This window comes from Rattus rattus, chromosome 5 (assembly GCF_011064425.1).
Source record: "Rattus rattus isolate New Zealand chromosome 5, Rrattus_CSIRO_v1, whole genome shotgun sequence".
NCBI classification, from domain to species: domain Eukaryota; kingdom Metazoa; phylum Chordata; class Mammalia; order Rodentia; family Muridae; genus Rattus; species Rattus rattus.
In genome coordinates, this window is record NC_046158.1 from 46,396,050 (window position 1) to 46,419,630 (window position 23,581).

The window sequence follows — 23,581 nt, forward strand, 5'->3', positions numbered from 1 at the left end:
GTTCACAAATTCGGAAAAGCTTACCTCCCTCCGCTGCAAACCCTTGATAACTGCGCTCTCAAATTTGTATTGGTGGTGTTCTGGGTTCAGTGGATCAGAAAGATAAGGAGGAAGCCTAGAAATACTTTGGTAGATAGGTAACTTGGCATGCTTTCTAATAACATTCATGTCTGATAGCACCTTCTCAAGAGGAGTCAGTTGGATGCAAATGCTGTGTGCGAGACTCTGTCTCGTTGCGATTTTAATTTACCTAAAACCTGCATGTTAAACCAGGAATCCACAGCCTCAGCTTGTAGGACAAGTCAGCAGGCAGCCCATTTTTATAAATAAAGTTTTGTTGGCACACAGCAACGTCTGTCCTGTGCTACCTTGTCACCGCAAGGCAGTTAGGGAGTGATCCCCAGCACAGCCCGATACCACCTGGTCCTTTGAGGAAGACTCTTGCTGGCTCTCTGACTTGGCCATTAAGATTTTGACTTGGAATCAGAGTAGGAGTTCAGAATCCCAGTAAGATAAGACAGTTGGGGGAGTGACGCACTAAATGCATTTAGCCTCCAGAAGTTCTCCATGGAGTTTTACCTTCAACAAAAACAGATGTGGATGTATTATTCTTAATACTGTGGCAGCACGGAGGGAAGGTATACTCACCAGTCCCATGATGACTTTTGTCAACAAGGTGATGTATTTTACAACATCCCCAGCACAGAATTGATGATGTAAGTGTTCCCTTCCTCCATCCTTCCCAGGCACTTAGCTTAGTGGCGGGCGCCCAAGCTAAAATCTGCTACCCCTCCCAGGTCTTCCCACACCTTCCGTCAGCCCGACTCACCTGTCTTAATCCTTCCGTTGAATGAACAGTCCATACACCCACCCAGATTCTCACACGCTCCTGTGTCCTCCATGCCTTTGGGTCCTCTGTAGTCCTGGCTGATACCTCAACATAAATTTGCCATGAAGTACATATTTAAGGGAATTTGTTGGTGGGTAACACATTGTGTTATGATATCTGAGTTATGTATTTGATAATTATAAGGAAAGGTTTTGGGTAGGACTCACTGAAATATTTATTAAAACTTGTACAAAGGGACTGAGAGACAAATCCAGAGAAATGGTATTGACCATGTTCCATTTGTTAGGGCCCATGTAGTAGTCTTATGAGACAGTCCCAAATGTTTTAAGATTCTGAGCAGTTAAGAGGTACTATCTTAATTAAGAGTTTTAGATTATCTTTTTAATTGAAGTATAAATTCAGTGAAAGATAGCTAATGAAATGGAATTTCTATTAATAAATGTAATTTTACTGCCCGGTGGTGGAAATTAATCAAATAATGTAATCTGTGGGAGTGTTTATCAATATAATATGTAGGAAGTGCTGGGTCACTCCTATTTCATTGCAGTCTCCTACCTACCACACCTGTAGAAGCTGCAATCATGACTGGTGTTGAAGGGATTGGCAAGGTGGCTTAGCAGGTAAAGGTTCAGATTACGCAAGCCTAGTGACCTGAGTTAAATGTCAAAAGCAGTAGTTCTCACCATGGGAGCTGTGATTCCTTTGGGAAACAAATGGCTCCTTTCACAGGGGTTGCCTAAGATCGTCAGGAAACACAGATATTTGCATTAAGGTTCATAAACTAGCAAAATTACAGTTATGAAGTAGCAATAAAAATAATTTCATGGTTGGGGGTCACCACAATATGAGGAACTTTATTAAAGGTTCATGGTATTAGGAAGGTTGAGAAGAGGTTTAAGGAGAGAACAGATTTCACAGATTATTCTCTGGCCTTCACACATACGCCTTGGCACACACAGTCACACATTAACATCACACACACGCATGAATAGTAATGATAATATTTTTAACTAGCATTAACCATCAAATAGTGAGATATTTTAAATGATTTTATTTTTAAGCATTTTATCCAATAACAAATGAACAAGACAAAGAATATAGTTACTTGCTACATTAGTTAGTGTATTTCCATGAGTCGAGATTTTTAGCTCACCAAATTTTCCTCATCTCTGGTAGCAACGGAAGGATGTTCTGTGTCTGGTGTGCTACTGTACTCAAGCCCTATGATAAAGCAAAGGACATTTTACATTGACATGAAGGTACCTTTTGAACTTGTTCTACTCCATCTATTTAGGGGGTGTGTGAAGCTCTGAAAAATGTCTCTGTGTAGAAGGCCTTGACAGAACCACAGTTCCCGGAAAACCGCATTCCATTATGAGCACAATTTGCAGAGTCAGCACTTTGCCAAAAGGGTCGGCGCCCTGCTCTTTGCACTAAGCTTACAGTCGCTCTCAGAAATAGGTTAAAGCCACTGCGGAAAAAGGAACGGAGGAAACCAAGCTTAGATGGCTAAGTAGTGAGTAATTTGTGGGGCCTCACCCGCCCCCCTCTTCCATTCTCTTCCTGGCCATATGATCCCTTTTTTTTTTTTTTTTAATTTAAACTTAGAGAAGTCCTGTGCTCTCTGTGACAGCCACAGGACATCCTCCTGAAGCGCTGCCCTGGTGGTGTCTCATAGCCATTAGCTCTTTTCTCACCCCTTGATACTTAGGAATAAATCCCAGCAACGCAGGAACCTTGTCTCCTCCCTGGTTGCCCAGCACTGTGTGCAGTGCCCGGTGCTGATTCATCTTCCAAAGAGCTGGGCTCTGCATCTATTCTGCATCTTGATTTGGGGGTTATCATGATAAAGGTGATCTCTCGGTGTGATAGGCAGAAACATTCTGAAAGCCACAGTAGTAGTCTCTTCTGAGGCTGTGCCTTCTACCCAACCCCCGTACAATTGTCTCTTCCTTCTACCTAATCTCCCTACAACAGTGGTCTCTCCCAACCTGCAGACCCTCATGAGGTGTACTGAACTCTGTCAGGTGTGGTGTGTAGGGATCTGGAATTGGGGTTGCCTGTATCAGACAATTGTCTTGCGTCTGTTTCTCTTTGTCTTGTTCCGTTTTTAATACGTTTCTATCCATATGTCAAAGGTTTGTCCAAGGTAATGGAAGTTTGTCTTATTCCAAATGTAACTCCCCTCACAGCTCTCTGACCTACTTATTCGAAACCCCTCCGTGAGTTGAAATAGAGCGATCTGTTGTTTCGTTTCTGTGTGACGCAGACAGGCTCATGTGATACATGTCTACTTGGTCCATATAGAGATCTGTCAAATAAATGTCGGTCATACACTCAGACTGAAAGCTTGAATACTTTAGGGGAAATCGAGGCAAATCAACGTAGTCACTGCTGATTCCAAAACCATCATGCATGTTCTTCTTCACGCATAGAAGGAAGGCTTGGAAGAGGTATTAGAGGTATTAGCTCTGAAGTTTGGCGATTAGAAGGGATCATGAACTTCTGGCAAGAAATGTTTATGAAGTGATGACTGCAGGGGACTTGGGGAGCAGGAGCACTTGGTAGTTAAGGAGAGGTAATATATGTAGCTTACTTGTCTTAAAAGTTGGCAACCTACAGAAGCATAGAAAGATGGTGAACGGCTGGCAGTCAGGAAGGCCATGCCTCAGCTCAAACACTGGGCATGTCCCAGGTACTGAGGCTGGAGGATGCCAAAGGGCAAGCTTTGACGTGAGGGTCTGAGTGGCTTGAATCCAGTGCTACTTTAAAAGTTAATGACTCAGTCCTGAATGTAACACACACGTCAGCATGGCAGCGGGAGCCTATCTGTCAGCATCAACAACAGCAACAGCATTAATCAGACTGTATTTGGGAACCTATTTGCTTAGGTCTCTTCTAAATACCCTGAAGTTTTCACTCAGAGAAACCCAGTTAATCTTATTCTGAAAAGGATCGGCCATAAAGAACTGAGCCTGTCTCAAGCACTTTGGTATAAAAGTTGCTTAGCAGTAGGACAGAAATGAAAAAAAAAAAAAAGCAATTAAGTTTATATTTAGTGATCTATCTATACACATCTGGAGCACATTTGGGGAAGAATTCAAAAGGGCCAATTCATTTCATGCTTCCTGCTACAAAACGAATGTGGGAGTCAAGCTGCGATTCCCACAGCATCAGACATTTATTGTTGACTTCAAAAAGTTCTCTCACTTACGGGTAATTGCCATCCTAGCAAATGGCACTGAAATCTCAGCTTCTTGAGCACAGGGCGGAGTGGTCCTTTAAAAGTAAGATAAAACGTAGGCCCTGTGAGATGAAAATTAAGAATCAGTTACTCCCAAGCCAAAGCACTTATGCTCATGCCTTCTTACATAAAACGGTTCCTCACTGTGAACGTGTGCTGTTGCTTGCCAAGACCAATATGTCTTCCACAACTGTGGCATGTTGGTTATTCAGACAGCACTGGACTTTGAAGCTCAGCTGTGCTTTTTCAAAAGAATCAATACTGGTGCAAGTTAATGTCAGCTAATGCTTTTAACAGAAATCTTCCCATTCCCAACCCCCAATAAGATATGAGTGTGTGTGTGTGTGTGTGTGTGTGTGTGTGTGTGTGTGTGTGTGTGTGTGTGTCCATGTGTGTAAATAACTCATTTAGTCCTAGTCCTGGTAGATTTGGATATCATTTCAACCTCCCAAACGTCTCTACAGAAACAGCTCTCTCTAGATGGGAGGGGGTGGCTGACACTCTAATTCTGTTTCTTCCAGTTTGTAAAAAATATCTATAACCAGACCACTTCAGGGCTCCAAGAGCGTAAACCTCTGACTAAAGCCATTTCTGGGTGCAGCATCAAGTGCTGGTGAGACTTTTATCACCACGCCACTTGAGAAATGTTCTTCAAGGCTGACGGCTCAAAGGGAGAGACAAAATGATGTAATAAAGTAAAGCGAGCCGAACAGTGAGCTCGGTGTTTGTAAAACCAAAACAATCAGGGATCTCACAGGAACACTGTTGATCCGGGTGCGTGTGATTCCAGCACTAGGGAACCAGAGGTACGAAGATTGTTCTGAGTTTGAGGCCAACCTAAGCTACATAATGAATTCCAAGTAAGCCTGGGCTACAGAGTAAGTTCTTATTTCAAAAGATGATGCTGAGAGAACATGAATGTTGAGTGAAGCATACGTAGGCAGAATTATTCACAAAGACCAAAGGTAATGACATCACAAAAACTTCAACCTCTCCACTTAGACTACTTCTAAATACCCTTAAGTTTTCACTCACAGAAACCCAGTCAGTGTTGTAGAACTTGCAGTTTGAGAAGAACGTATCGCAAGGAAGGCTGACAAAAGAGGAAACCCTGGGCCCACCCTCAGACAACTAAACAGATCATAAGTAGCAGCATGTGACTGGAAGGACAAAAGGGAACTGCTGAAGGACGTGGGACAATGGGGAGTGTGGGGGAGAGGATAGAAGAACATCAGCAAAACCAACCTGTGCTTGAAAATGCTGTAAGGAAACTGAGTAGGGGATATGTCGTTTTCGAAAAATAAAAATGAAAGAAGATAGAGATAGATAGATAGATAGATAGACAGACAGACAGACAGACACACACACACACACCACACACACACACACACACACACACACACACACACACACATTTATGGGCATTATTGTCCAGGTACTAAAACTAAACTCTGTGTATGTATGTGTATACATACATGAGTGAGTGTGTGTGTGTGTGTGTGTGTGTACAGTGTATGAGTGTCTTTGCTGTAGGTTGCTAGGTTACAGCATTGAACACATACTGGCCAAGGATATTTGAAAGCTATTTCCCTGCAGCTTAAGGGTGTCTTTTTTTTTTTTAAAGTATCTTAATTGAGCTAATGAGGAAATGGTATTAGACTAGGAATTAAAAGTCCTGTTCAAGTTTTAATTCTGATGCTAATGTTTTCAGTACACTTAGCTGATAACTCTTTCTGCCTTCTTCAGTCACCTCCACTATAAGCAACTTAATAATGTCTTTCTCACAAAGGATCTGGTGTGTATTAAGACTACACATAAAAGTTCCTTGCACATCTTAGAGTATCACATAAGCACTGTGTCTCGTGATTCAGTGCAGACCCTATCAAATACATATAGGCTTTAAATGAGGGTATAAGGTGCAATAGAGAATAGGGCTAAAGTCAGAGACTGAATTAGGATGGGAGACGTTAAGAAGAATTCAGCTGCAGCATTTTGTTGAGAATTTTCCTTGATAGCTAGCATCTCCTCATGAGGTCTTGGATTGAAATGATTGAGATTGAAAGACAGCACTGCACATCCAGAAGGAAGGAAGGTATCAGACATACTGGTGACAGTGCCCCTGGTGCCTGCCGTTTCCCTTCAGTCCCCATTACTCTTGGTTTCCTTGCCGTCGAAAACCTTAGAAGTCTGTTATACCTCCTGGCCTCTGGTCCCTGTCAGGGAGATGTGTGGCCCTGGCTCTCGTGGTCAGCAATTCGTTCACAGTTTCGCTGCAGTTTAAAGACCAGACAGCGTGTTTCTCCCGGGCACTTTTGTTCCTTCCCTTGTGGAAAGCCATCGCTTCACGTGCCTGTCTGCCTTAACCTCCTCTTGACCTGAGAGCATGCCGGCCTCTTCAGAGGTATGAGCAATTGTGACGGAGACCAGACTGAGGAATAGGATGCCAGCGTCTTTCACCAGAGCTGTGCACACTGTGAATGTGTCTGCAATCCATAAGAGGGTTTGAGGAAAAACACAATGGAAACCTTTCAAGACTGATTCAATTAAGTGCTTCCCGAGAGACAGGCTGAGCGCCAACAATGGAAAATTCAATATTGGCTTACTGAAAGACACTTCATCTCCCCCACGTACCAACCCCCTTCTCTCTCTCTCTCTCTCTCTCTCTCTCTCTCTCTCTCTCTCTCTCTCTCTCTCCCTCCCTCCCTCCCTCAACCCCTTCCTCCCTCCCTCTCTCTCTCTTCCTTCCTCCTCTCTCACTTTCTCTCCATCCCTCCTTTCCCTTCCTCCCTCCCTCATGTATGAAAGAAAATATTTTGCAGCAGCCTCTTGGAAAATATGTCACTTTTTGCAATAAAAATCTACACCTCTTAATTCACTAATGTCAATAGTCACAGGAAATTCATAAGAGGAAATGGGAGGTGACAAATAAATTCTCACGGTGTCTAAAGCCGATGAATTGTTTAGATGTAGTTAGAATTCTGCATGAAATTATCTGGAATTGTGACCATTGACATGGTTAAAGGAATGGGGAGGGGGCAAGTAAGTATGATGTGCTTGTGCAGATGACTTTGCTCTTCATCTTCTGTCTAGCAAGTGAAGGAATATAGTAAATATGCACCAACCGAATTCGGTATTAGCAGAATTCAGAGAACAGGCAGTTGCTCTATGTCCTTAAAGCAGCACTGTGGTAGCAGGTCAGGGTGAGCACGAAACACAAATGGCCTCCGAGCTGTGCATAAAGAGGTGTTTGTGAGTGCCATGATCCAAATGGGACAACTGGGCGAGTGTGAGCTGCTGTTCGTGTCTGTAGATGTGAACAGCATTGTAGGTAGACCGGCCTGAAGAGTCTGAATTTAAACACTACAGTGCCGGGAACTGTATCACCTCTCACCTTCTCTGTGACAAGGTGCTGTCACTTTAAAAGGTGAGTGATGTAAGCCCTAGGTAAGGACAAAAGAAGAGAGGATTCCTATTCCCCAGGGCTCGAAGGAGTTAGCAGAATGGTCACATCAGCTCCCCCACCTGAGTTTTCATGTGCTGTCATTTTGTGCTGCCATTAAATTTTACTCCTGCTGAGCATAAATAATTAAATCCTTAATTAAGTGTTACATGATGCAAATGATGCCAGTGCCCAGCTGTGGAAAGGATGTTAAAGACACGAGAGATGGTAGAATCCTGCTTTCTAGGACTGTGTCTTAAGCTCCAGGTCCAAGTCACAGCCGATTTTGAAAAATTCAGTGTGTCAGAAGAGGAGCAGGGTGGAAATGGGTTCTGCCCTTTTCTAGAACCTAAGTACATTGGATACACGATGAGAGAAAAATGTATGTGTTTCTTATGATGTGCACGGTGTTCAAAATGCTTCACTCAGCCCTGACTCTTGGCAGATGAAAGCAAGTCCTAACCAAGCATAGCTCAAAGAAAAATCAGAAGGAAGACTTTGCTACCCTGGTATTTTCTATAGACCTTGAAATTCTGCATTGCCTGCACAATTAGAAAATATTAACACTAATCTAATTATGGAAAGATCATCTTTATCCTAAAAATATTTATAAGTTTACTGTCTTGGAAGGCAGCATGAGTCACGTCACTACAGTGTGGTAAATGGGATGAAGGTCCATCCCCTGCTCTCGGGATCATCCAGCTTGTGCTAGCCCGCTAGCCATGCTTCCCAGAGGAGGGCCCTTGAAGCTGCCATCTGAGGTCTTGGTTTGTTCAACCACTGGATACTCGGGGGTCTTCATAGAGTTAACTAATGACTCTGAGATTGTCCGTGGCCATAGTCTAATTTTAAACTCAGGTGGACTATCTAACCAGACAGCCACATGATTTCCCTGCTCCCGTTGTCTTCGTGTTTCTGATCATTGGGAACGGTGTCTCATAGGAGACCTGGTAGGTGTCACATACAGAACCTACCCTGGGAGGCTTGATGGATTAGGGCAGAGTGGGACTAGACAGGACATGGACCAGAGGCATTTAGAAGGTTCATAGCACATGTAGCCACTAATGGAGGGTGCTGTGAGGGAGAGACTGATACATAAAGGGTGATGTTGACTTAGGTCACCTGATGAGGACTGAAACCTTTAACTGGAGGTAAAAGAAGAAGGTAAATAGCAGCCTAGACCCTGGTGAAGCCCTGTGTGTGTGAGTCCTGGCTCTATCCCTCCATTTTGCCCTGGGGTCACCTACTCACTCTGGCCTCACCTTGAGGATCCACAGAGCTTGCAGGTGAAGGTAGTGAATCCCTGGGGTTAGGGTGGTTAATGGTGTCACTGGCAGAGCAGTGCTGGAAGTATTGGGACTCTAACAGGACTAGGGATAAATACAGATTGTGCTATGGTGGTACCTCATAAACGCCCAGAAGGAGTACAAAGTTGGCAGCTCCTATGTGGATTTACAGCTTTAAGAAAATGAAAAACCAGTGTGGAGAATCACCAAACAATCTTGACTGTGGGGTTCAGCGTGGCGCTAACGAGGCAGTAGACTATCTAGAAATAAGGAGGATGTTTTTCTGGGCCACAGGCAGGCGTACATCACGGCTATGTCACTTGCAGGTCTTTATAAGCAGTGTTTGGAAAACAAGAATAACATGGACTGGTCCTTGCTGCACAGAGCATGACAATAACACAGAGTTCCCTGCACAAGACACGAACTTGGCCTCTGAGAACATCAACATAGGTTCCCAAGGGTGAGCACATCCCTGGCTGCCCTGTGATTCTTGAGGGCCCAGCTTTAGTGAGGAAAGGGAAACTTCGGTGAGCTTTGGTTTACTGTCATGTGTCTTACTCTGCAGAGGGAGAGCAGCCATGGCGGGCAATGATAAAAACGCACAGCGTTAGCATTTTGTTGGCATTGCAGTTTACTTTGCTTCTGCCTCTCACGCTGTTCGCCTTCAGCAGCTTCTGTAGTCACTTGGTGTCCGCCTGAATGTGAGATTCCATCTGTTGTTGCCTACCTTTCTAATAACGATTTTCAGGATCCTAACTTTCTCATTCTTTTTTTTTTTTGTGTTGCGTGTCTAATGCTTTCCCTAAAACTATTCTTGGTGGTAAACAGGCATAAGACCATTATCATGGCACAGTGTACTGGAAAATCATGCCTGTGGTAGAAACACTGCACAGAACTGTGAGGACTGACCCTGCTTACTTCTGTATCCGACCATCTGAGTGTCCAGCAAGGACATTCCATGGGCCACGGTAGGATCTCTCCTCTGTCCATTTTCTTACAAAGAAACTAAACAAAAACCTCCCATTATTAGCCCCCGTAAAGACCTCGGCAGATCCCCCAGGACAGAGAGTCATTTCCCTTTTATTGCTGATGCCTCACAGTAGCTAACAGTGAGATCCTGGGCTAATACCTAAAATGAAAGTTATACATTAAAAGTAAAAGCTATAGAAAGGAGCCGGATACTCAGGAAGGAGAGGTGCCAGCCAAGGCTGAAATGTAGAACAGCAGCAGACTAGGAACCACTGTGGACCTTTGTGTAGTGTGTTTGAGGTTTATTTTAATTGCCATTGTCAGCCATTAGCAAACTTAGCTCTAGTGGTCATGATTATCCTTGACACCTTGGTTGACGTTCTCTCGAAAGAAACTCTTTTAGCTTGGTGAAGAGCCTTACACTCTGTGGGGCCTGTTCTGAATTTCCAAGTGGAGGAGAGTCATTTGTGTGGAACGTCAGGAGCCTGAATTTATACTCTTATCTTCATGCAAAAAGCAAAAATAAACAGTGAGTTAGAACCTGGAATCTTCTAAGAATCCTGTATATAACGTGAGCAGGCAATAGTGGCAAATCCCAGTATTCTCAGCTGTTGAGAGACTGAGGCTGGAGGATCCTGAGTTTAAGGCTAGCCTGGGCTACATTGGAAACCCTGTCTCAAAAAGAAACAACTACATTGTAGTCTGTTCTTACAGAACCTTACCTGTTGTTTTGAAAACAATGAGGCCTGTGCCATAGCTTAGAAAACGTGACAGTATTGAACAAACCGGAATGGGGAAACTATATCAGTGAAAAACCTATATTTTTATGGATTATTTGTTACAGTGCCAATAGCCGGCTGTTGAGTTAAATTGATCACCTTCCTTAAAGAGGGAAGGGATTGAGACTGTGGTCAAAATGTGGCAGCTGTGGGGTACTTGGCTTCAGGAAAAGGCAAGTACTGTTCTCTTTTTAGCATTATAAATAGTAAATAACTCAAGTATTTACAATACGAATTTTGAGCCATAAACACCCAGTTATTAGGTATTTAACATTAGACTGAGTGAGCTATTCAGAACCCAAGTGGATCGGGGATGCCTTACAAAGCCTTGTATCTGAGCAGAGATCGCTTTGATTGTGTACAGAAAACAAAATCCTTGTGGGCGTTGTGCTGTTTGGCATTTAGTAATCACTCTCACCATAAGCCGCCTGTGCGCAGAGATTAAGGACACCATTGTCTCCTCTGCCTTGGGCCCTCTTGATGTGGTCCTGTGGATTCTCCCTCCACTGTACCAGGCTTTACTTCTCTGAATGGGTTTAAAGACTCATGTTTCTGACCATTTCTTCAAAGGACAGTTTCTTCAAGAGCTTGGAGTGTCCCTGTAGAGGAGGATAGGAAGAAACTAGAAAGATGGGTGGTCAAGTGCTAGAAGCAGTCTGTATACACGGGACACTGCCTGGTAAATCTCTCTCGGTCACACACAATCATTAAAGATCCATAAAATCACCACACCTCTTGTGCCCAAGAGACTTTCGCATGACTAAAGGCATGCGACACAGGTGTGCATCCCAAACTTTTTTTAATGATTAAAGCATAAGGAAATTTATATTAACGCAGTTCTTTGGAATATGTGTAATTTATCATCTATTGAAGATCAAAACAAAGTGACATATGTGTACTTGTATGTTTTCGAGCACAGAATTCCGTCTTGGCTGGACACTGAGTATAGAGCAGGCTGTAGGGCATCCTCGATGTTTTTCAGAATTGATTCATGCTCTGGTTCTATCATTGTCAATGGTAAAACACCACTTAGCATCAGTGTGCAGTACAAAAATGGCAGAATAATTCTGTTCTTATCCCCAAACAAAATCATTTAAATTTTGTTTTCAATGAAGCTCAAATCAGCAAGTCAACCAGCAACTTTTAAAATCAAACCTATCAGGCCTGTGAGATTGGCTTAAGTTAAAAGAACTTGCTCTTGCAAGGACACAGATTCAATCTACAACACCTACATGACAGCTCACCAACTACATATAACACCAGATCCAGGCACTCTGATGTCCACCGTCTTATAACCTCTATGGACTCCATGGTGTACATACATACATGCATGCACAACACTCATACACATAAACTAAATCTTAAATAATAAAGTAAAACGGGACATTCTGATGCAGTGCAATCCAGTATAAATTTGATATTGACATGCTGAAGAATGACAGTAGCCCAATATTAAAAGCCTTTGTTTTCTGTAATTGAATCTCTATGTTTCTATTCACAAAGGCCTTCTTTGCACAGAGAGATCACTGCAGTTGATGGTGTACAATAGTCTGCAGTCTGGGCTGGGGAGCTGCAGCAGTGTTCTGTAGCACTGTGTACATGTGGCATGTGGTGACCTGGGAGCTCAGAACCAAAGCTACAGTAGAGTCATGTGATGGAACCCAGGCAAACACAGACAGAAAGATCTTGTATTCGTTACACACTTGCTTTTTGGGTTTTTTTTTTCTTTGTTTTGTTTTTTGTCTTTTCACATTCAGTTACAAGCCTTCAAACACTGTCATGACTGACAATTTGAGAAGCTATGATATACATACTTCAAAGTCATATCTATATTTACCAGTTAATCAAGAAGACTCTTTTAAAAGAAAATATAGATCACCTGTTGTAGCTCTTAAGTCTAGGCTCTTGGTGTGGACATCAGAGGATCCGGGGCAAGAGAGCAAATGAAATTTAGACATATGTCGTATTGCAACTCAAACTGTGAAATACAATCAGTATTCTTAAGATCGTTTCTCACGACCAATATGTTGGCTATTATGCAAAAACTACATCACTTCAAATTAATGTAACCATTGGCCCACCTGTTTGCCCACGAGTGTCACTGAATTCTTGAGAAGGATTATAAGGTACATTAAGGCATGGCCCAATACTCAAGAGTTTACATACAAGTGTAGGAACACCAGACAAGCACATTACTATTGAGGTAGAATGTCTTAAATATAAGCAAGAGCTTGCACTGGCCAGAAGAACAAAAGTATCTATGAGGATCTGTGAACAGCTCAACAGGGATCCACAAGCCCGTATTCAGCATGGAAATGCCACTTGGCATCTATTTATGGGAGGTTTGGCTTGTGCAAAACAAAGCATGTAGGATGGCTCGGAAATGGATTTGTAGGTGGGTGAATTATGACGGGGTGTGTCCTGTGGTACCAAGTTACGTATGCAGTGTCACAGTCTCACCCACAGATTTAAAGTTGGATACAGTAACATCAAGAACATCTACTGTTGATAACGTCTAGTTTTGTTAGGCTGCACAGCAGTATGAGGAGAGGACTATGGATCTGGGTTCTAGGGCCAGCTCCTGCTGGTAAGCCTTCTGCACTGCTTACTGCCTTGTTATTGTGGAAGCTGGAATTATGCCGACTGGGAGCCCGGTGAGACTAGCAGTTGCACCCCAGTTAAGCTGGGGGCTTGCTAGGGATCCCTGTAGCTCTCACGGTCTGCTTCAACAACCTTCTGCAGAGAGCCAGTCTGTGTCAGAGTGTCATGAAGCCAGGGGTAGGAGAAGCTTTGCTCTTGCAAATAGAACATTTGTTCAAGCTCTTGAGTGCTTCGTGAGTTCCTGCTAAATGCAACTTCGTACTTTCCTTCTTTGTATTTTTTTTCTTACTTTTACTCATGCAGAACAAAGCCTCTGCTTCCTTAGGCTGAGTTCAAAGTTTTGAGAGTCACCCGAGAACAATGCATCTGTCCATTGGGGAACTTTTGCTTGAAGGAAGCAGTCGGACCATGGGGAATTTTAGGTAAACCTGGAAGGAGGAAGAGTCACGAAGCTTCTTATGCCTCTGCTTCAGAAGCCTTTAGTAGTCGCATTAGCTCAGGCCTTTGCTTTGCAGACATGAAAACTGAAGTTTATAAAAGAATAGTAAGGCACCCAACTGGCAAGCACAAGATCCGAGCCCGGAACACAGTGTTTTGACTTCTACTTGAGACGTAATGTGCAAACTGTCAGCTTTTTTCTGAGTAAGCCCACATCTGCCCACACTCGAAGCACGCCTGTTACACTCTGTAGCAATTATTCCAATAGTTAACACTATTGCGGTTATTTTTTTTTCCAGAATACTGTCTTTGCTCGTCAATTGCTCTGCTATTATTCAATGCAGGTTTTCTTGGGTTGTTTTTGATCCAAAGAAAAACAACATTTTGAAAAAGAGCATTTTGTCATATCAAAATCTCTGTATTTATAATTCTAGAGTTTTGGGGGTTTGGTTAGGTTTTCCTCTAGGTTTTTGAGCATCTCACAATCTAGTTTAGTAAATTCTGACTTACTCTGAAGGGTTAAGTCTTTGTTTAAAAAAAAAACAAAACAAAATGTTTACTGTCTTTCTCTTGCCAAGGGGAAAGGGATAAAGCCTCTCAGGTATAGAACACCCTCAATATGGCGGGCCTGAGGACAGTTAATCTCGGTGGCAGCACTTCCAAGATTTTCCGAGACATTTCTCTAAGATAAAATATAAAATCATATTCTTGAAATCTTAAATAAAAACAGAGGAAATGTCAGAGAGGAGAGAGAGAGAGAGAGAGAGAGAGAGAGAGAGAGAGAGAGAGACACGCACGCTGCCTACAACTATTTATATAGCCCAGATTAAAGCTCTGTCTTTCCTGACCACAGGACCTGCAGATGTGTGCCCATACTACCTCCCTTGGGTGGTGTTCTGGGAAGCCAGGCAGTGTCACAATGGACACACTAGAGCAAGCGATCACAAGACAGGTCAGAGTTTTTGTGTGGGTGCTGCCAAGTGAAACACCGGAAAGACCATGTGATAGATAGAGCCAAGAAACCGGAAGTATCAAGGGTCAGAGTCTCAGAGCCAAGGAGATATGATATGAGGCAAGAAGGAGCAAAGGACGGTGCTCAATCTTATCTGTCAGCATTGCTGTTGAGTAAGCTTGGGTCTTCGCAGGTCAGATATCAAGTACACACTAGAGGATACATACGCCCACACGTAATGCATGAGTCACATGTGCCCCGTGTTTGGAATTTTTAGTGATTTTTACATCAGCCTACTGATGATTGAGTAGCCCATATCCAAACTGTTAGTGACTTAGATGTTTCAGATCTCTTTACATTTGCATAAACTTTACGGCCGAACCTCTCTAATCTAAAAGTTCAGAATGCTTTAAACCCTGAAACTTTTTGTATATAATGTTAGGGTCCAAGAAGAAAATTGATCTCTGAGATTGGATTCCAGAAGTACAAAACGGGGGGTGGTCAACATGTAGTTCGCACAGTGACTAGAAAGCATTTCCCTCCTTGAGAGGGCCAGGACTCCTTACATCCAGCTCTCAGTGAGGCCCCATGCTAGGGACAACGTAGTACCTGCAAGACTCACACTGTAAGTTTAGGGTCTGCCCGAACTACATGGAAAGACCCTGTCTAAGGAAGAAGAGTGAAGGGATGGTCCCTGAAGTTGCTTTCTCTTAGCTTCCCCCATTGCTCCAAGAGTTGGCCTTAAGTGCTTTTATCTTGAAGTCGAGGATATTGGAGATGTGCATGGGCCTCAACCCTTCCAAAGAGAAAATCAAAGAAAGCAGCAGAGGGCTCACATGCCTGTTTTATGAGCTGAGTTTAGAAAGAAGTCTTTGATTTTTACATCGTTAATATTTCATATCTATGTCAAGGTGGTAGCGAAAGGCATTACTTGATTGTCAGTAGGAGAGATAATTATTTGGGGATTTAAAGGTTAAAGGAATGGGCCAAGGTGGGGGAATCAATTAAATTAAATCCACTTCGGCCACTTAGGCAGGAACAAACTAGAACATGGCTATTAGGAACCAGGGGATGAGACTAAGGCCTGTCTCCGGAAACCAGAGCAAGCAGTAACAGGCAGAGGGGATGTTCTGCCTGTGTGCCAAGCAAGAGGCCCATGGGGCACTGTCTCTGCGGTCGGATGGCGATGTCTTGGCTCTGAGCATAAACAATGGGTAAGAGGCTAACATGCAGCTAGGAGAGCCAAGGAGCACGAGGTGCCTGGGGGCCTAGCGCAGTACCCCAAGCCGCACACATCTCAGCTCTCTCCACCTCCCAACCCCAACCATGGCCATGTTATTTACATTCTCTGTGCTTCAGTGTCCTGTCTGAAAAATAGAGATAAGAGTACCCACTGGGGGGTTGGGAGAGATAAGGATTTACCCTGAAACCTTTTGCACAATGTGCAGTCCTTGAGCCTGGTTTCAGACATAGCGTTTCATTGACCGTTGACTCTTACACCTAGCAAGATCAAATAATGTGTGTGACATATTTGACGCTTTTAGCAATAGTAAGTGCTCCATGAAGGACTGTTAATGAGGAGCAGAGCAAAAGTCACCTTTACCAACAGGGAAGCAACAACACATCACACAGGCAGGGGTGAAGACAGGCCTGCCTCGATCATGCTGAAACACCCAGCATGGCTAAGAGGACTCGGGTATGGCGATGAGGAATACAGGGAGGAGAGGGGGTTGAGAAGAACCTCTGCTCCAGCCAGGAAGTCCAGCCAGGTTAGGACTAAAGTAAGGTGTATTTGACTGAACGTCTCATCTGTAACAGTGGCGGGATAGAGCCGGTACATCTATTTCCAAAGACAGAGAAGCAGTTGGCCAGGATTCAAGCTCAGATTCCTGCCAGGGATAAAGAAATCACATCCATGTTTGCTGCAGACTGATAGGCAAGGGCACAGTGATCAGGCGTCGGACCCCCAAGCTACCCTCCCAAGACAGCACTTGCTGATAATACCAGCAGTGTGGAAGTCCAAGTGTGAGTGGGCTGCCCTATAGAAGGGGAGAAAGCACACACATACCCTTCAGTCCTGTTGAAGTGTCGAATGGCCAGTCCAACTACGATATAGTTTAGGCCTGGAGTTGTTATGGGTGGGAGAGAGGGAGCAAGGGACAGAGAGGCAGACACAGTCGGCCAGTCTTGAAACAGTGAATTCAGTCTCCGGCCTGCAGATGTTAAGCACCCGTAGATTTTGTTCAGTATAATCTTGAATGCCTGCTTGTTGGCATCCACTGTGCCTGGCATAACATGCTAGTTAGGTGATTAAATTTTGGTTGAATGTATTTTTCATTTAGATATCTCATGGACATTTGTGCCAGAGAAAAACATAGCATGACCACACTGAGTTCTGTCTTGACTCCCGATGTCAAGACCAGGCTGAAGAGAAACCTAATGTTGACTGTGGGGACATCTCCCCTTTCAGATGGCACGTGGCACTCAGGGACCAAGCCCTGACTCTGCCTCTAGAGAAGAAATCTTGGCACTCTTCGGATGCTCATCCTGGGCCTAATTATTTTATGGTTCTCAGGAGAGATTATTCCAGAAACACAAAGCCCACCTAGAACTCCTTGGTGGGAATAGGGAAGCGCTGTTGCAGAGGATGCTGTCCTCAGCTAGGAACCTGTTTCACCCTTTCGGTGAAACACCACCCGTCACTGGGACATAACTCAGCAAGAGTCCCTGCTTGGCAGCAGGAAGTCCTGGTCCAACCAGCACTGAAAACCAAGTCTCCCCACAACCCATTTGTACAGGAAGACCTCCTGGGCTGTCTTCTATCACTTATGTCACAGGAGTATTTAAAAAACACGATAGATAGGTGGTACTGAACAAATATGTGAATGTCAATGTAAGTAGATGTGGTAAAGATAAAAGGGAATAAATTCGTACTTTGAAGTCACAACATGAATGAAATATATATGATATATATTTCATTATAGTGTAAACATTTCATTTGTGTGTCGGAGGTGGTTCTTCGAGATGAGATGTCAATGGCAATTTCTCTCAAGTCCTCCAGAATCCTGAACTGAAGGGAGAAAGCAGAGCGCTTTCAGTTGTATTGGTATCCCAGATGCAAAAGAAAACAGCCTTGTTTTATTGAAATAAGATTGCCCTGTGGATTCTCTGCTCAACAGCAAAGAAGTTATGAACTCCTCTACAGGAGTCTATGAACTCCTCTACAGGAGTCTATGAACTCCTCTACAGGAGTCTATGCATTCTGCCACCACATTCTAGGTGTTTTAATCAAAATCAAATTTAAGATAAAAGTGTCCGTAAAAGATAAGTCACCGTAAGGCAAAGCGAATTATAGTCTTATGATTCACTAAAATCTATTAAAATAACATACCCCAGTCAAGCTCTAAGTGGTCAATGGTACATCTGCTTACCTCTAGGGAATTGGGTGGGTGGGCTCCTCCAAACCATCTGTGTTCAGACAGTCCATGCAGTAAGAAAGAGCCTCACACAAGAACTCCTCGTCCTCCTGATGATTGGTGCAACTTTTAGAAGAAAGGGTGTCACCTAGAGGTCAAGAGATCAAGTGCTGTCTGTGCTGGGTTGGGGGTGGCGGTGGGGGGGGGGATTATCCTGTGTGAGCATGCTCTGTGTGCTCCTAGTGTGCCATCTAGTGGTTAAATGAACCTAGCTTTTTTTTTTTTTCTTAACACTACAGATTTTATTCCCCTCCCAGTCCACCCTCCAACTGTTTCACATCCCATACCTCCTCCTCACCCCCCTACCCTCATCTCTACGAGGATGTCCCTGCCCCACACACCCCACCAGTCCTCTTGGGGGTTCCTGGGGCCTCCAGTCTCTTGTGGATTAGGTGCATCTTCACTGACTGAACCCAGACCCAGGAGTCCTCTGCTGTATATGTGTTGGGGGCCTCATCTCAGCTGGTGTTTGCTGCCTGGTTGGTGATCCCAAGTCTGAGAGATCTCAGGGTCCAGGTTAATTGAGACTGCTGGTCCTCCTACAGGTCGCCCTCCTCCTCAGCTTCCTCCAGCTTTTCTCTAATTCAACCAGAAGGGTCAGTAGCTTTTGTTCATTGGTTGGGTGCATTTATCTGCATCTGACTTTCAGCTGCTTGTTGGGCCTTTTGGAGAGCAGTCATGGTTGGTCCCTTTTTGTGAACACCCCATAGCCTCAGTAATGATGTCAGGTCTTGGGGCTACCCCTTGAGCTGGATCCTACTTTGAGCCCGTCCCTGGACCTTCTTCTCCTCAGGCTCTTCTCCATTTTCATCCCTGCATTTCTTTCAGACAGGAAGAATTATGGGTCAGAGTTTTGACTGTGGAATAGCAACTCCATCCCTTACTTAATGCCCTGTCTTTCTGCTGGAAGCAGGTTCTACGAGTTCCCTCTCCACACTGTAGGGCATTTCATCTAGGGCCCCCCCCAACCCCCACCCCTTCGAGTCCTGAGAGTTCCTCACTTCCCAGGTCTCTGGTACATTGTAGAGCTACATTCCTCCCAACCTCCTTCCTCCCAAGGTCGCTGTTTCCTTACTTTCTGCTGGCCCTCAAGGCTTCAGTCCTTTCCCCCCACCCAATACCAGATCATGTTCCTAGCTTTAATGAGAAAAAAAATTAAAAGTTGTTTGCCTCTCCTGTCTCCTCATACTCTCGTCAATAGAGATTTGCTTTTATTGAGGAAAGAACTGTTATTTGGGAAAGAAAAATGTAATTTTCCCAGACTCAATACAGCGAACAGAGACTACCTGGAGGGAAACCTCCTAGTACCACCACAGTAATTACGCAAACCAGAAAATGCAAGTTGATAGTATTCATATGTTCAGTTTGTTTGACGTAGAGAATTTTCTCCCTTAGCGTTTTATAGATGTAGGATTTACGTTCCTTGTGTAGTGTACAGACCTTCAGGATACAGCTTGCCCCCCCACCCCTCCATGGACACACTTCTCAATTTTATGTATTTAGATCCCATACAATCACTACCCAGTGAGGACGTGAGAGTTTCTAGTTTCCCATCAGCCTCACTCTTCCCCTGCCCTGACCATTGCTCCCTGAGAGGCGACTGTTCTCCTGGAATCTGTCAGCAGGAGTTTTTAGTGGTGTCGTCACAGTACACACTTCTAGACCTAACCTTTCTGAAAGAGTAAGATCTTGACATCACCATTTAATAGCTTGTCCACAAAAGGAAAGTTGGCTTAGGACAGTCTAGGTTTGCTGTTGTTTTTTAGAACCAGGTGTCAACACTAGGTAGGTAGGTAGGTAGGTAGGTAGGTAGGTAGGTAGGTAGGTAGGTAAGAAGGAAGGAAGGAAGGAAGGAAGGAAGGAAGGAAGGAAGGAAGGAAGGAAGGATTTTCCCAGATAGATAGATAGATACATACATACATACATACATACATGAATGATAGATAGATAGTATTTTCCCAGATAGATAGATACATACATACATACATACATACATACATACATGATAGATAGATAGATAGATAGATAGATAGATAGATAGATAGATAGATAGATAGATAGTATTTTCCCAGGGGGTTGTGCAAGCATCCGAGTCAGTTTTCAAAGTCTCATTACTTTCGAGTGGCATCTCTGAGACATCAGTCACAGCAGAGCAGATGCATTAATCTCTGAAATTAATGTCAGTGTCATGTCACCAGCCAGTGCTCTGACACCCTGCGCAAATGAAGCCATGTGCAACACTGGTCCCGAAACCCTAACGGTGACACAGGCTCCCAGCCTGCAGCTGGTAGAATGCTACTTCGTGCTGTGCAGAACTGTGCATGCAGTTGATGTGTGTGTAGAGCATGTGTGTCAAGAAGCAGAGCCCCAGTCAAAGTTGTGTGATTATCCCAGACATCGCTCACGCTTGCTTATTTAGTCGGTTGCTAGGTAAACAACTGGGAGACACTCAGCAAACGTCTGGAGAACATGTTAATTCCAGGAGTTCTGAATGCAGCTGGAGATAGAAAATGTAAGGCGTGTAGATCCCTCCCTGACAGCCTTGGTGCTTAGCCTTGTTTAGACCTAATAGTCCCTGGTCTGCAAGGCAGCCGTATCGACATTATCCCAATATACTCTTTCTCAGAAATAACTAGTATTTAAAAAAAAATTTTTTTTGTCATGAGCTTGGAAAGTAGAAGAATGTGAAAAAGAAAGTATAAAATCCCCTGAGCTACTAAAGGAAACCCACCTTGATTTTTTAGCAGCTTCAGTGCACACTCTTACTTTCTCTGGCTTCCCCTCTTGCCTCCACCTACCCCTTCCCCTCTCCCTCCCTCTTCTTTTTCTCCCCCATGGCTTTTTCCTCCAGTATTAGAAATTCTTAATATACGTTTTAGGACCAGATAAGTAACCTAGTCGTAGTTGCTGACCCACATCGTGCAAGAGAGGCCTAAATACAAAAAGTAGAATAGAAATAAAAATGTATTTACTACTTTGATTTACTTCATAATTTCTGTAATAGAGATAAAAACTAATTTGTTAGCAATTTTGTATCAGGATATTTCCATTGTTTGCTACTTTTAAAATACTTACAGATTGTTACATAAAATATTTTAAATAAAAATCTTTTTATTTCTTGCCATATTGAGTGACCAGAACCTGTAATAATGCTGGCTTCCATAGTGTTTTAAAGGAAGTAGCTCTTATTTGTTAAAAATGCTCAAATGTTTATTCAAATCATAAGAAGTCCATTTTCAAAACTCAACAATATCCAGGCGTGGTCACATACACATTTAATCCCAACACCCAGGAGGCAGAGGCAGGCAGATCTCTGTGAGTTCAAGGCCAACCTGGTCTACAAAGCAAATCTAGGACAGCCAGGGCTTACATGGAGGAAATTCTGTCTCAGAAAAAAAACAAAAAAAAGTAATAATAAATAAAAAGTAATAAGTAAATAAACAAAAATCCCTCAACAATGGAGAATTGAACATTATCATATGTCTTTGGTGATGTTGAATAATTAGTTTTGTGTCAGTTTGGCCTATTGCTATAACACATTAATAGATCTCCTTATATTCATCCCAGTATTAATAGATCAGTCTGTACAAAGTACAGTACTACTCTGAGTGAGTTTCTGAATTCAGTCTCATGCTCTGAGGATTTTTGCACGTGTGTTTATTCTGAATTGCTCTGTGGAGATAATTAGTGTGACAGGATTGAAGACGAAACCTTAGCCTCACTGCGGTCCCTAATGGGTTGTGGAAACCGCAAGTGGGAACACACTTAGGGCTATTTGGCCTTCTTTTCCTCTTGACATCTTAGGCTACTCGTGACAGTAAATTTCCTTCTGTGAATTCAGGAAGCGCTTTTTCTTTAACCTCTCTGAAGGCACCCATCACACCATCACACCATCACACCATCACACCATTAGTTGAAGTTCTCTCTGTGTTTTCCTCCTGGCCTTGTGTAAGTGGACCCTGCCTTAAATCCAAGCACAGTCCAGCCTCTTAGCTACTTGGTGCGTGCCAGGTATAGTCCCGCCTGGCCTGGCCTGTACAGTCAGCTGCCCTTGTGGGTGATGGAAATGTAGTGAGAGAAGGAAGAGTGATCCACAAATCACACGGTGGAAGGGTGTCATGTGACTCTGTGATAGTGAAGGGTCCAGATGACAAGTCAGTCTCCAAGGACTTACAAGCATCACAGGCTGACAAGAGAACAGGGCCTGTTTCTCATGGCTACCTGCTGCTTCTGATGGCAAGATACAGAGCCAATGCGTGGTTGGTTTGTCTTCCTAACTCAAGGCCACATCCCCACACACTTTTAAAACTAAATACATTTATTATACCCTAATAATTGTTGTCAGAAACAAATCTTTCAAATACCAAGGCATCACTTTCAAAGGATGTCTTTCAATGTTAGTTCTTTCCCAGGGGAGCGATTAGAAAATGAAAGGCCCTCTAATGGGGCCCCATGCAGATAAAAGCCTGGCTCTCATGCATTTTCTAATCCCTGCTGTGTGAGGCATGTGGTCTCCACTGAACTAATGTTTTTAATGATCCACCTTTCTTTTTCCTTGCAGTATAATACAGGGTGGTGGTCTTCACACTAAGAAAGCTAAAATCAACTTGGAAGACATGCGGGTGTTCTCAATGAGTTGTTAGAGAATCAAATCGAATCCAAAAGATGAATGGAATTCCTAGAGGAAGCCATGGATGGTGACAGTGAAGGGGACATTGGACAGATTCAGGGGTTTCACTTCTAGGTGGAGAGCCAAAAGATGTATGCTAGAATAGATGTTTGTGGGCCCAGAGTCTTAGAAGCAATGTTTACTGTAGCCAAAGAATGGGAGCAGGCCAGTGTCTGCTGGTGGACATTTGTAAACAAAGAGTGGTGTGTGCAAATACTTCAGGAAAGATATCTTCATATTTGATGCAAAATAGATAAACCTTAGGGATATTCTGCTTGGGAGAAGCCAATAACCACTATTTTATGATTCCACAAACATCCCAGAAGCTCAGCTTACAGAGGCAGAAAATAGAAGTTGCTTCGGGCACAGAGAGTAGGGAGCTCCTATTCAATGGGTCCACAGTCTGAGTTTTGCAAGAGAGCAATGCCACTGAAGTGCACACTTGAAAAGTGACAGTTTTTTAAACAGTGAATGGGTTAAAATACACTACTCGATATGGAACAGTCAGGGCCCTGTGGTAACAGACGACTCCTCAGGACTTGCTTAACTTTCAGGCTGTCCCCCCAGGAAGGGAGGAGGCAGTTGGGGGAGACTATTGACCTTGTGAGCCCTCAAAATCAGTAGGACTCCTTTGAGAACAAAATGAAACACTGTGTTCAGTAATGGCTTTCTTCTCCTCCTCAGGGTGTTGAATACCACATTATTTGAAAGTTGGGAGATCGTCGGACCGTACCCTTCCTGGTGGGTTTTTAACCTGCTGCTGTTGTTACTACAAGGGTTGAACTGCTTCTGGTCTTACCTGATTGTAAAAATAGCTTGCAAAACTGTTTCAAAAGGCAAGGTAAGCTAAAACTCACTCTCTTCAGTACGTCCCAGAA

At 43.6% G+C, this 23,581-nt stretch overlaps 1 protein-coding gene across 2 annotated transcripts in view; it reads left to right on the top strand.

Moving 5' to 3' along the window:
• Cers6 (ceramide synthase 6) overlaps positions 1–23,581 on the top strand; it is a 231,728-nt gene that overhangs the window by 204,441 nt on the left and 3,706 nt on the right. For both annotated transcript variants that reach the window (XM_032903424.1, XM_032903425.1), the window contains exon 9: positions 23,388–23,544. In XM_032903424.1, the coding sequence (XP_032759315.1) occupies positions 23,388–23,544 (157 nt within the window). The remainder of the gene's footprint in view (positions 1–23,387; positions 23,545–23,581) is intronic.